This window comes from Aulonocara stuartgranti (assembly GCF_965226115.1).
Source record: "Aulonocara stuartgranti genome assembly, chromosome: 3".
NCBI lineage: Eukaryota > Metazoa > Chordata > Actinopteri > Cichliformes > Cichlidae > Aulonocara > Aulonocara stuartgranti.
The window spans coordinates 42,657,329-42,672,247 of record NC_138941.1 but is presented as its reverse complement, the minus strand read 5'-3'; the positions used below and the strand labels follow the sequence as shown (position 1 = coordinate 42,672,247).

The following is a 14,919-nucleotide window of genomic DNA, read 5'->3' as shown; positions in this document are numbered from 1 at the left end:
TTGTCATCTGTGTGGAGCTTTTGATAATTAGCATTTTTACAACTCCAAGAGGTAATCCAAAAAAATCCCACTATATCATCCAGCATACAAACCAACAGCATAACTCAGTGAGATAAACTGCACTACACACACTGTTGATATTTTCAGATCAGATAAACATGAAAAGAAAATCCACATGTATGAAACCACAGCTCTTCAGTAAATATACAGTTTGTATCGTGGGTGTGTGTTTGAGTGCTCACACACTTAACATGGTTATATTAACATTTTAACCAATAATCTCAATGAAATGTTTGGTTTATGATACAAAATATAAGACAGAGGACGTCATTTAGAGCAACACAGGAGAAGCTAAATACTAGTTAAGATCAACACACATGATATAAAGGGAAGAAAAAACAGTTTCTCACCTTCAGTGTTTCCATGTCTGACTGTACCGAGCACTAAAATAAAGAATGAAACATCATCAGACATTATACAACATACACAGTTATTGCTCATCACCAAATTTATGTGTTTCTATTAGCTGTGAAACAGGCTGGAAACATGAAAAAAAATCTAGTCTGCTGTGTTGAAGCTGTCAGGTAAACAGGTTAAAGCAGTGATACACTGTAATTGTCACCAGTGAGAAACATTTTCCTTCATCGCTGCCATTCAAACAGTAAAGGTGTGTATTGTACTCACAGAATAACCCCAGCAAACAGAGCAAAGAGTGCCCCATCCTCACGTCCAGGCCTGCACGCTGATCTGCATCTAATCTCAAAGTGTTCGACTTTGCCTTGATAAAGAGAAGCTGCACTTAATGTAGATAAGACCAGAGTTTATATTCAGCTCCTTCTTCTATCGCCTCTCTGTGCTTCCTTCCTTTTACACCAACCTCAAAAAGCTCCTGTAGCTTTGACCACAGCAGTCGTGTGACGTGTTCACATTTCCTGTCCACTGCAAACATTTAAGTTTCTTTCCTGTTTTGTGTTCCTACCTTTCTCTGTGATATACAAAGGTGCTCTGTTGCTTAGTTGCTGACACACTTTGCAGGTCATAGTTTTATCTTTGTTGTCATGTCCTGCCTCCACCCTTCAGTATCACAACTACAGACTCACTGATCTGTCTGACTGAATGTGAACAAATTTATCTTTGTCTCCTCTGACAGAAGAATATCCGACCAACATTCATCAAGTTTCTTTTCATCCTCTTTAACAAAGTTTGTTGCTTGGCTTTTTCTGCTCACGTTAAAGAACCTGATGTCTACAGACACACATGCAGTGCACAGATTAACCAGCGGGGATCAGCAACTCATGCAGAGCCCTCAGCTGAGACATCCAACATGGCTGACATCAGTCAACGAGCCTTCAACGATTCCTCAAAGACATTTTTACCAGTTTTCTAAAAGATTTTTGAACATTTTGAAAGGAAACTCAAAGTTTAATGTGTTAAAAAGAAACTTTATGTTTCTATTTGAAGATAAACTGAGAAACAAATTGTACAAAAATGCCAGATGCAGCTAAAAAAGATTTTTTCCACCTCATGTGAAAAATATTTATTTCTCAGAAGGTTCAAAAAAACACACCAGCTTATAAAAAGTTTTCATTTTATTTATGATTCAGGCTTTAGAGGATTAATATCTGAGCTTCTAATAAACAAATAAACAGAGGTCTGATATCAGGACTGTAATAAAATAATTATTAGATTTTTGCCTTTTTTCATTGATGTTGCCACAGTCTGTCACAGCTCCACAGCTCTTCCTTCTCAGTGGGATGTGTTAGTCATCTTCCTCACCTGCTCCAGTCAGCTCAGGTTGGCACATTTGTTCTCCATCCTCAAATAGCTGCACATAAAAGGACCGACTGTTCATCCACTCACTGAGTTACAGCACACTGAGGAAACTAGCCTGACTGCAGAGAATCACCCTTGTAGTTTATCCACTTAATCCAGTCTTCTTCTGTCTCTGATCTTCTCCAGTGTTCAACCTGCAAACCTTCAGTTGTGCAAACACACACCTGCTGTGGAAAAACACACCTGCCTGTTCACTCTCTACTCATCTGAGCTCTGTGTGATTACATTTAGAGAAAGTTGGTCCTGTTTTAGCATCTTGTTTTAGATTTTAGATTCTTATGGTTTTCTTTTTCAGATAATAATAATAAATATTAACTATTAACAGTAAATTAGCAATCAAGGCAATTTACACACCGAGGTGTTATTTATAGTAAAATGAAGATCAGTAAACATTCTCTCACGTTTTAAGGAGTGTGAAAACAACAAACCAGAACGTGTAAAACTCTGAGCTCTGTATTCTGCCTGTTTAACATCTCACAGTCTCCTCATCATCTGTCTGTACTGTCAGAGCTAAAGCATGTGATCTGGAAGGCAGCTCATATTTAGCTTCAATTGTTCTTCCTCATTTTAGTTCTGCAGGCTGATGGAAATAATGAAGTCACTGTAATGTTTAAGTGCAGAGATGGTGCAGATAAGCCTGCAGCTATGAGGTCACCAACAGTTACAGAAATATTCACACGTTAAAGAAAAAACTTTTCTTAAAGTGCAAAAAATGAACAAAAATATGAAGAAATTTCATTTTGTTTTCAATTATTAGCTTTGAATAAATTAACTTTGGTGCAAATGATTGTTTGATTTACGGATTTATTACATTGATTAATGAAAAATGATGAAGAAGAGGCACTATTTTATAAAGATAACTGAATATTTGATGATCAGTACTGTTATTCCAGTACAGGCACATCATGTAAACATGTGTCATGCACACAGAGGTCAAAGTGAAATTTCCACTGTGCTCTTTGTCTGTGCTCCTTGTTAACTCTTTGCTGTGAGCTGATAACATAAAACTAAACATCAGCTACACTGAAGACTTGAGGCTGAAACCACAGGCTGCATTTCCTCTGTTCATGGTGACCCAACCAGAAACCATGAGGCCTGTTAGTGGATAAAAATAAGCCTGTGGCAGAAAAGATGGTGACCACCAACAGTCTTTCACACACATGTAAGCTGCTCAGAAGAGTAAAGATGTTATTCTTTGCAGTTTGATCTTGTGATACTGTTTGATATTGATTCTTGAATAAAACATAATCAATGCATTTCTTTGCAGATCTGAATTTATTTAAAATTTCTTTCAGTGTTTTAAAAGTTTTACATCCGTCAGAAATATACAACATTTTCCACTTGCAAAAACTTCAAGAGATTTATTCAAAAACACAAACACAGGTCAAAAATAACCTGCACTGGTGCTCAACAGCTTTAAATGTTATCAAATCTTTAACTGAGGTTGTTGAGTTTGACTGTACGCTGTGTATTCAGACACATGATGGCAGTGCTGAGAAGTAAAACAGAAAGACTGTAACAGCAGCACAATAATCACACACTCAGAGTAAATGCATAAAACAACAAGAACAAAAAACACTTTCAGCTGTGATTCAGTCATTCAATTTATTTCAAACACATAATAAACTGAATTATTGCTGATCAAAAAAACAAAAATACACTAATATAATAATCAAAAACACAGGAGCACTGAGGCCTCGATCCTGTAGGATAATATTTTAACTGGTAATTTAAAGATTAATTTAAATTAATCTATTTTAAAGGCTTAAAGAAAGATAACTTAAAAACATTCAGTCTATACCTTGAATCTCTGCTAAAGGGCAGTATGCTCACTTATATGGTGACACGATCTCCTCAGCACACTCTGTTCACACTCCAAAACTTTGCAGCATCCCAAAAACACCACAGTCCACAGCCTCACACCAGAACAAAGGAGAGAAGAAGAAGAAGAGCACCTGCTGCTACTTCCTTTTTTATACCCTCTGTTTGATCCCCTGGGTCCTAAAGCCATTACACTAATCACAGTAATAATAATGAGCAATAACACTAATAACATTTCAAACACTTTAACGACCTGAATTATTGCTGATCAGATAAAATAAAAATACAATAATAACAGTAAGTTATGAAGAGCTGTAAGAAGCTCACTTCTTTTTCATTAGTAGCTGAGAACCAGCATAAAGTTGTATTACTGCCACCTACACAGCTGTGATGGTAACAGCAGACTCCAAACACTGTTCGTCTTTCAGACTCAGAGTCTGTGCAGAATTTCTCTCACACCACCATTTATTAACCCTGCAATAAAACCTCTAAACTTTCTGCTTCTGCATCCTAATTCACAGATTTAATTAAATCAGGGAACACAGGACTGCATGACATTTTATTAGAAACTAAAATGACATAAAGTCAACAAATTAGTTACAAATGGTAACAGGACAAAATGAAAAGTCACCAGTGTAGTTGTAGTTGCTCTCCCACTTTATAGGACAAAGACATGATTGATAGTGAAGAGGGAAACCCATCTACAGCACAGCTGAGCTATTAGAGTACGGTGACCACTTGTTGACTTGTAAAAGACTATATGACATTTTTTATTTCACCATTCATTAACTGCACAGAGATGTTATTGTTTAAATATGTTTTCTTCATGTAAACAGTATTATAAAGGTTCTTCATGACTGGCGCAAGTGTCCTCTTTTTTGTAAATCAAATTATGGTCACCCTGTATTAGAGGATATGATCAGCACTGTTTATCACCGTCATGCTGATTTTGCAGAAAAATGCCAACCAGGCTCAACCCAGCTGGTTAAGTTTACACCTGACTGACCTGTGCCTCCTCCTCACTGTGACTAAACAATCAGACTCTGCAGGGTCAGACAGATGTTTTGTTGCTGTCTTGTTCTTGGTTGAACTTGTCTGGATTTTTAGCTCTGATGTTTGTGTCGTATTAATGAATTATAATACTGCTACTTCTCTGAGTCGTGCTGACCGTGATTGATGCAGAGCTTTAATTCTCGGTGATGTTCTGTCTCCATGCAATCTGTCATATGAGATTTAGCCCATGTACAAGTTATCTTTTCATTTAACTATCAGCACATAGAGAGATGATCTGATTAGTTTGTGGATAATTTCATACAGGAAACAAAAATCAAAAATAAACATAAAATGTTCAAATGTAAAAAGATTTTATTTCTACCTTCTAACTAAAAGATGCAAAAAATGATCAGAAACACAAAAATATACATGAAATACATTCAAATGTATTCACTGCCTATGATATAATTCTTATTTATATAATGTAAACAAACACAGTTAAAGTATTTGTTGGTGCCCATATCAGTATTTACACTGCAAACACTGACTGTAAATTGTGCTGTCAGATACTAAACATCACATATTTCTCACTGCTGTTGGAACATGTTAGATACAGTCAAGGTTTATTACAATTTTTTTATAAAAGTAACCGAAGATAAACAGCATGATTATTGACTATGAATACACCTCCATTTGGTTTATACTGAATTATATGATATTATGATGTAATATTGTAACTGCACATAAAGCTGAGCATGTCTGATATTTGGGCAGCAGAGGAGCAAGAGTGGCTTCATAAAAAGCTTCTTCTTGGCTTTGCTGCTACAGCTCTCCTCACTGACCTGTAAGACAAGCACAAAGAGACAAAGTGATTTCCAACATGTAAAGATATTATGAGCTGAAGACATTTAATAATGTGAAGAATAAATCAGCCTGCATGGCAGCAGAATTACTGAGAGAGCTTCCTGATGTGACTTCAGAATAAACTGCTGCATCAGCTGCAGGACTTGATGTTCCTGTGAATGAAGAGAAGATCATTGAAAACAATAATATCATTAACCAGGAGGAAACTGGATGTCTCCACTGATGCAAAGATAAAAGAGAAGATTTTAAATAGCTGACAAAGTGTGAATACATAAATATAAACTATAAAATAAACAGATTTACATTGTAAGAGCAGATAAACATGTTGAACAATATTCAGTGGAGATGATGGCAGACTTTGCTCACCTTTGTTTTTCTTGGCTTTTTCTTTTTTGGGCTGTTTGACCTCAGCATACATCAGACTGTCCTCTAAAAGAGACGTCAGAGCTCAGGACACATTTGTTCAGCACAGATATGATGACAAGAACATTACAGAGTAAAAACATGAGAGAAACTATTTAGTTGGGGGACATATAGATGGACAATACCATACTGTACAATAACAATATCATTCTGTATATGAAGCACACAAACTTACACTAAACTCTGAACGGCCCTCGATGTGTATAAGATTCAGTCTGCTGATGTGTAGTGGTCGTATGTAGTAGCTAAGCTTGGTCAGTGAATAACTAAACTCCATGTTGACCTATAATTACCTGCAATATAACGATGTGATGACACGTTCAAGTACAAACACTGAATGAGACTGTTGTGACTGTACCTGCAGCTCCCGTCTTCACCTCAGAGTAAACAGCACTCTGCTCTGGTTTATGATGCTTCTCTGTGAAGATGATCAGATTAATGAAAATAATGAAAACATTTTAAATATTGTAAAAACTTTCCAGGCTTTTTTCTACACTGTGTGTTTTGTGTACTCACTCTTCTTTCTAAGGTTTTGAAGTGTAATAAGAGAGTATGTGACGTCTCGCGGTTCATCTGTACCTGAAATGTAAAAATGTTTGTAAACACATCAAATGCAGTTTGTCTGCTTAAATCAGAAGCTTCTTGCATCTCTAGCTGCTCTGAGCTTTTCTAAATATGAACTGTACCAGTTCCAGTGTCTTCCACTGGTGTGATGGATTCATAGAGGTTAGCATCACCTTCATGAAAATGAAAAGAAACCAGAGTCAGAGTTTCATTTTAATGTCATCAGTCAAAGAAAGATTTTTATTAGTTGTGTTTAAGTCAAATCCAGGACTGTCAGATATTTTCAGAGCATGAACCCATCATGGTGTTACTGTTTGTGTTGTTCTGATATGAAACAATAACATTTGTGGATTCTTTCAGTCGAGTTAAAGATACAATCAGGTTGTAAAATCCTGTTTGTTTCTGATCTTTTGTGCATGTAGTCAGTTGGTTATTTGGATGTTTGTCCAACTGGATTTTGATAAATGTTCTTTGAGAAGCTGCTGAGCACAAACTGAACCTAAGAAATGTTCCTGTTAATGGAGACTGAATGAAAAGTCAATATTAATAATGATAATAAAGATCGGTTTAAGTGCTGACCAGGATGAAGAGAGTTGTGTTCATGAGTTTCATCCTGGTTGACTCCATGATTTGTGGAGGAGCCCGGACTGTGACTCTCAGACTGGATCCACCTGAAACAGGAAATAAACACAATAAACTCAAAAGTAACTGATGTTTGTTTAAAATAATAATAAAAAGTATTTTACCAACCTGGTGAAGCAGGAACCTGTGAAAGAGACAAATGTTATTACACATGTTTGTCATGTATAAATTGTTCCACTGATATTTTGTGTCATGAGATCAGAAAACATGTATATGTGTGAATAATTAAAGTGTATGCAGTAAATAAACTCTGTAATACAGCATGAAAAGAAGAGGCTCTTACACTTGGACTGTCTGCAGAGATACAACAAGAGCAGGAGAATAATAATGAGAGAGACTCCACAAACCAGTCCAACAATCAACCACACAGGAGATGAAAATTCTGCCAAAGATAGTGACAACAAATAATAAAGTTTAATTATATTTGATATTTTATAAGATAATTTTATAATAAATCCAGTTCATCGATTTTCCTTGACTTGAAACCACTTTGAGTCAACTCCTGCTGTGTTTAAATGACTTGACTCCCCACAATGAACACATAAACACAAGTCTCTTAAATTTCCTCTTAAATGTTGACTTCAGTAAATCTGCGTTACAAACTTTTACTATATAAATATGTCAAAGAGTCAAATCTGAATATAAAGAAAGAAAAACTGATGTTTACATTGAGATTTTCTGTTTCCTGTCAGAAACTGTCAGCATGACTCTGCTCTGTGGTTTCATGTTGTGACTCCTGTTCTGCACTACTTGCAGTGTTACTTGTAGAATTGTTACAGAACTAATTGTGAATTTATGTTGATTTGGAGATTTGCTGAAAATGATTGTTTCACATTCACAATCCCACCTAGTCTCCCCTCCTTGGATCACATTCCTGACACTGATTCTCTAGACTCCACATTTTACATGACTACTCATATTCAACCATTTCCAATAAGAACATTTTTACAATGCCAAAGAGGTTACCATGAGATATAATGCTGTTTGACCTTCATAGTAATCCTCAATCATCAATCTATTCAATATTGTTGCTGAATCCAAACTCACCAGTTGTGTTAATCTGAATTTCTTGGCTGTCCTCTGTGTAGTAAACTGGGTTTCCTCTTCCTCCTCTGCACCTGTAGAGTCCTTCCTGTGAGACATTGATTTGTCCATTTGATGTGGGGACAACATCCACTGTGGTATTATCTCTGAACCACTCATATTTCCATCCATCAGAGCTCTGCACAGAGCAGGTCAGTGTCACACTGCCCCCTACTGGTATGATTGTTGTTCCTGCTGTCAGTGTGGTCCTGGGTTTATCTGATGTTATGAAAAAGGAGGGAAATTAAATAAATATGCAGATGATTCATTAAAAATGCATAAAAACAATCAATTATACCAAAACAGATCTGAAGATTTTCAGTCAGTGACTCTGGGTAAATGGATTTGCTCTACTTATATTATTGTATTTAGCCACTTAGAGCCTTTTTGTCTGAGGTATCAAACTGTGGCATTGTTTAGACACAACATTGAAGGATGAACCAAACACTCAAGACTGGAGAATGTGATTCATTAGACTCAACATAAAATATTTGTTTTCCGTCCGCCTGAGTGCTTCCTGAGAGGAAAACTTTGTAATGAGAAAGATTACTGTGGTAATGTGTCTGTAATGAACTGAGGCCATTTTCTGCTCTTTGGTTCGGCTTCTATGACCTGCATCCACATGTAAGACGTGCAGAAGACATTTATTTATATTTCACAGAGAATCCATCCTCTGTTATTTGGTTTTGTCATTATTTTTCATACCCAAGTCATACATATGTATCTAGTTATTTATTTATTTATTTATATTTGAAAGCTTTAATTTTCTTTGTGACCTTCCCACACGTGTCACTTCCTGTAGTTTTGAAGGAGGCCCTGCTGGGGAGAGATGAGATTATGCTAATGATCCTGTTACAGAGGTTAAGCACAGTAAAAGTGCTAAAATGGTTCAAATCTTGGTTGCTGTATTCAAAGACACTGTTTCTTTTAAAGCTGTGCATGTAGAAGCCCAATCACATGAAGTTGCTGAACTGAATTGATTTTTATTTAAACAGTGTTGGAGAATAAACTCAGCAGGCAAAGCAACAGCTGACTCATCTCCTCGTTGACACAACACAGTTTGCAGCAACAGTGTGAGGCCAGACCGGCTTACACACAGTGAAATGAAACGGCTTCTTTCTTTGGCTTTGATCCCCCAAATTTCATAAACTGTGTCCTGGTGCTTTTAATGTGACCTCACTGAAAGACAAACAGACTGAAGAACTGCTGGTATCACTGCTGTGATTGTGCTTTCTGCTCTCAGTGTGACTCTGACTCTGACTGGCACCAAACACAAGGTTATAATGTGACACAGGCGATCTGTCTTAGCTCAAAACTACACAACAGACGCACCTGATTTGTTATTTATTTATTAAAACTGTCATCTCTTTATATTCCCCTTTAAATGAATCATTGTAGAGTCACAGTGCACTCAGCTGTGTGTCTGTTTTCACAGTGAGTTTCTTGGAGGGTCTGAATTGTTTCTTGATGTTGAGTTTAAAAAAGGAAACTTCAGTTTGATTCATAGACCAACTCACATGAAACTGTCAGTCTGAAGGCATCACTCCATCCTGTTAAGAGATAGTCACTGCTACCCCGACATCTGTAGTCTCCACTGTGGGACACTGAAACTCTGCTGATCCTGTATTCACTGGATGTTGGAGGGCTGTTTGTGTTGGGTGCTGTCCATTCATATTTCCACACCTTTCCTTCACCTCCCTGAATCTCACATCTGAGAGTGATTGTCTCACCAGTGAATATCTGAGACCAGCTGTGCTGCAGCTTCACATTGATCCTGTTGGAAACTTTCCACAGTAAAATTCCTCAGTTAGGACACAAAAGGAATTAATTAACATTTTCATAATTTCTGTAACTGAATCTCGTCCTGCTGGATGATGGAAAAAAAAAAAAATTCTAAGAAAAGGCTGATTAACCAGAGTGAGAAGTTTGCAGTTTGAAATCCTAACAGAATAAAATCAGATGCAGAAATCTGGAACAAATGTTTTATGTTCACTTTTCTGTTCAGATCAATAATTTTAAAACAGCTGAAGTCATTTCAAGCATTTATCCTCTGATTCAAATATATAAAAGAGGATGGAGTGGTTTCCAGTAAAAAGGAAAAGTGAGCAAACACTGCATCATCAAAAACATCATTCACTGTTATTTCCATCTACATATAAATTAATGTTGAGCTGTGTGTGCGCGTGTGGTTTGTGGATCAGCTGGGAGAGAGGAGTCTGGAGGACTGAGGATGTCACAAATTTTTTTAATGTGTGTGTGTGTGTGTGTGTGTGTGTGTGTGTGTGTGTGTGTGTGTGTGTGTGTGTGTGCGTGTGTGCGTGTTCATATTTAGTATGTTAATCAGAATTTAACATCAAAGGGCCGTAGTCCATGACAAACATAACAAAACTCTGTTTGTATTTTTATTCCAGAACCATTATATCATTAATAATTCAAAAACATTGGTACCAGTTCAGCTCAGTAGGTGAGCAGTCTGGCCAGGTTCGAGTCCCAGCACGCACCCCTTTCTTCATTTCTATTCTCTCACTTGGCTTTCCTGTCTATCTACATTGTCTCTATCCAATAAAAGCTAAAAGGCCTGAAAAGATCATCTTTAAAAAAGTTAGGAGCATTGATGGTTCACACATTTCATGTGTAATTAATGCTTCACAGGTCATGATGATGTCGATGACTGTAGCCGTGCTTCTAGGTCACACGTATGTCTACAGAGCCACAATGGGAGGTGTTTGGACGCTGCATACGTGCATCATCCGTTATTATAGCTTTGATTTGCACAGAGGAGGAGCTCCAGGTCACTGAAAGTCGAGCAGGTGAGAATTTCTGTTCACTCGCTCTGGGCGGTCAGACTCCCACAGAGAAGAATGTCTAAGTCTCAGTTTTTACCATTTAAACATGTATAAATAAAATTAAATGCAGACTTCTGGTGAAGCCTGCATCTTCGAGCCGTCATTGTTACCTTTCTGTTGTAAGGACAAGTCACAAAGTCTGTCCCACTCATTGTTCAGTTATGATTTAAATACAAATAAATATAATATTAAATGTTTTTTTTAGTGACATAAAAACATGCTTAGGAATGACTGAGCCATACATTTATTTTCTAACTGGTTATGTATTATTATTATTATTATTATTATTATTATTATTATTATTATTATTATTATTATTATTATTATTATTATTATTATATCATAAAATTATAACAGTTTTATTAGCCCTTATTAGATGCTTGACAGGTCCATAATTACTTTCAGATTAAATGTTTAAACTCACCAGTTTCCTGAATGATGACTGGATCACTTTGTGCTATGAGTGAAGTTGGGTATGTTCTCCATCCTCTGCATTGGTATTTTCCTCCTTTAGAGATCCTGATCACTTTATCTGATCCAACAGCTTCTGTGGACTTCACTGCAGATGAGGTTTCTCTGACCCACTCATATTTTAAGTCAGCAGAGTGTTTCACATCACAGGTCAGTGTCACACTGCCCCCTGTTGGTATGGTTGTGCTGTCTGCTGTTACAGTGATATTCACTCCATGTCCTGTAATTAAGAAATAAAAAGAAATGAAAAAAAAAGTGAAAGTATTTCATGTAAATGAAGTAAAAAAAATAAATATCACAACAAAACTGAAAGTTAGTGGAGCTACATATTAGTGAGCTTGTAATTTCAATTTGTTCCATCAAAACATCAAACATGGATGTAGAAATCTGGAGTGTGTCATGATCCCGGGTCTGACTTTGTGTTTCTGAATTTTTAGAGGTTAAATTCTTTGTTTGTTCGTGTTTGTACTTTTGTTTATTGATCTAATTTATTCTTGAGTATTTTATGGCACCTTTAGTTCTTCTTATAATTTAGTCTTAGAGTTTAATTTTTTCCTTCAGTGTTGCCAGTCTCACCCTCCTGTGCATTTAGGTCCTCATCTTTCATCACATGACAGGATGAAGAAGTTTGATGTTTTCTTTTCTGCAGTTCAGGTCAATAACTTTAATCAGCTGTATTAGGTTCAATGATTTATCCACTAATTAAATATAAAACATAGAACTACATTTTCAGTGACAATCAAAGGTCACAACCTCTGCATTAAGAGGTTTCACATATTTAGAAATGGAGAAACTTTGGATAATTCAAGCTGTTTTATTCCAGATTAAAATTTTAAACTCACCAGTTTCCTGAATGGTGACAGAGTTACTTTCTTCTGTGACTGAATTTGTCCCTTTTATACGTCCTCTGCAGCTGTAGATGCCGGCGTCAGAGGTCACCAGTTCTCTCTTTGATTCACCAGCTACTGTGGTCTTCTCAGAGTTAAAACGGGGTTCTCTGAACCACTCATATTCAAAGTCAGCAGAGTACTTCACATCACAGGTCAGTGTCACACTGCCCCCTGCTGGTATAGTTAATCTGTCTGCTGTCAGAGTGGCCTTCACTCCAAGGTCTGTAATTTAGGAAAAGATCAAAAGAATAAAATTGTTGCTCTGAATGTTTGAAGCAAACTTAAATAATGTGAATCATCTTTTGCAGCCACACAATTCAACACACTGAACATCTACAGAGACTTTGGAGTGACGTGTTAAACAGCTTCTAATCAAAACACCAAATGAGGGATGAAGGTAACAAACTCTATGCTGAGCTCAGAGCAGCATTTGGTTACCATGTTCATGTTGGTTTTTCCTTTAATTTGTCATCAGTGTGGAGCTTTTGATAATTAGCATTTGTACAACTCCAATATGTAATCCATATATATATATATATACACATATAATCCAGCATACGATCCAACAGCATCACTCAGTGAGATAATCTGCACTACACACACTATCTGCACTATCTGATATTTTCAGATCAGATAAAAATGAAAAGAAAATCCACATGTATGAAACCACAGCTCTTCAGTAAATATACAGTTTGTATCGTGGGTGTGTGCTTGATTGCTCACACACTTAACATGGTTATATTAACATTTTAACCAATAATCTCAATGAAATGTTTGGTTTATGATACAAAATATAACACAGAGGACATCATTTAGAGCAACACAAGAAGAAAAAAACAGTTTCTCACCTTCAGTGTTTCCATGTCTGACTGTACTGAGCACTAAAATAATGAATGAAGCATCATCAGACATTATACAACTGACAAAATCACAATAAATATATAAACTGAGGCTTTTTAAAAGGTAAATCTTCAGATGGCAGAGTTATTGCTCATCACCTAATTTATGTGTTTATTAGCTCTCAGACAGGCTGGAAACATGAAGAAATCTAAAAAAAAATAAATTTAAAACTTAAACAATGTTTTTAAAGTGTGGACAGTAAATGTAAGATAAGATAAGATAACCTTTATTAGTCCCACGCGTGGGAAATTTGTTTTGTTACAGCAGTGGACAGTGCAAAGTTACATATAAAATTAGAAAAAAGAAAAACACTGGAATAATATATCAATAGATACTGTACACATGTATGCAATGTATACATGTGTAATGTATGCAAACAGCAGCAGTGTCTCTAACAGTTTAAACAGTCACTAGTCTGCTGTGTTGAAGCTGTCAGGTAAACAGGTTAAAGCAGTGATACACTGTAATTGTCACCAGTGAGAAACATTTTCCTTCATCACTGCCATTCAAACAGTAAAGGTGTGTATTGTACTCACAGAATAACCCCAGCAAACAGAGCAAAGAGTGCCCCATCCTCACGTCCAGCCCCGCACGCTGATCTGCATCTAATCTCAAAGTGTTCGACTTTGCATTGATAATAAATGCAGAACAAAGAGAAGCTGCACTTAATGTAGATAAGACCAGAGTTTATATTCAGCTCCTCCTTCTATCGCCTCTCTGTGCTTCCTTCCTTTTACACCTACCTCAAACAGCTCCTGTAGCTTTGACCACAGTCCTGTTTTGTGTTCCTACCTTTCTCTGTGATATACAAAGGTGCTCTGTTGCTTAGCGACACACGTTGCAGGTCATAGTTTTGTCGTTGTTGTCGTGTCCTGTGGATCCTGCTGGAGTTTTCTTCTTCTGCAGACTGGGAGTCATCGTTTCAGCAAGTGTTTTGGTGTATTCATCTTTATTCATGGTGACATAGATTGACCAGATTGGAGCACAGTTCTGACTTGTGGTTGTAAAAGTTGTTCTGTACCTCCAGACATCCTTTTTTATTTTTATTTGACCACAGATCTTCTCCATCGTTATGAATCTGTTGTAATCCTTATGTTGTTGAACTTCATCCTCCACACTTTTAGCTCAAATATCATCAGGCAGTATTACAGTCACAGTGTTTCTTTAAGCTCAGCACAGATGTGTGAATGTTCTCACGATGTGCTGAAATTCTACTTTTAAGTTTGGTTGTGACCCCAAACACAGGAAGTGACTCACTGTGTAGTTCTTCTAAAGACGTGTGTGACTCACAAACTAAAGTAAAATGAGAACATTTGAATTCATAGTAAAGTTTATGATTTGATCAAAGAAAAACACTAACACTCATCTGAAGACAGCTTGATAATCTCACTCAATATTTAATAACAATACAAAAAACAAACAGATTGCAAATAAAGATGAAACACTGTGATAACAACATGTGTTTAGAAAACTCAATGCAACGTAGTGCATGCGTGTGTGTGTGTGTGTGTGTGTGTGTGTGTGTGCGTGCGTGCGTGTGTGTGTGTGTGTGTGTGTGGTTTCCATTTACAATGTTTTGTATCTAGAAA

The 14,919-nt window shown here is 36.6% G+C and overlaps 1 protein-coding gene across 1 annotated transcript; it reads right to left on the bottom strand.

Moving 5' to 3' along the window:
* Positions 1-5,001: 5,001 nt before the first annotated feature.
* On the bottom strand, positions 5,002-13,949 carry LOC309702796 (uncharacterized protein). The gene is made up of 12 exons (XM_082527424.1): positions 13,867-13,949; positions 13,279-13,311; positions 12,383-12,652; positions 7,424-7,522; positions 7,249-7,264; positions 7,078-7,169; positions 6,621-6,671; positions 6,451-6,513; positions 6,293-6,352; positions 5,878-5,940; positions 5,601-5,663; positions 5,002-5,489 (listed from the first exon to the last, which is right to left on the bottom strand). The coding sequence occupies exons 1-12, from the start codon at positions 13,901-13,903 to the stop codon at positions 5,482-5,484; spliced, it is 855 nt and encodes a 284-aa protein (XP_082383550.1). The 5' UTR covers positions 13,904-13,949; the 3' UTR covers positions 5,002-5,481.
* Positions 13,950-14,919: the final 970 nt, after the last annotated feature.

What these genes read in the sequence shown, in the direction of transcription:
- LOC309702796 (XM_082527424.1), bottom strand. Translation starts at nt 13,903, where the DNA reads ATGGGGCACTCTTTGCTCTGTTTGCTGGGGTTATTCT. An exon ending in AGTGGAAGACACTGGAACTG is followed by an intron (nt 6,514 to 6,620) that starts GTACAGTTCATA and finishes TTTACATTTCAG; the next exon opens with GTACAGATGAACCGCGAGAC. An exon ending in TCAAAACCTTAGAAAGAAGA is followed by an intron (nt 6,353 to 6,450) that starts GTGAGTACACAA and finishes TCATCTTCACAG; the next exon opens with AGAAGCATCATAAACCAGAG.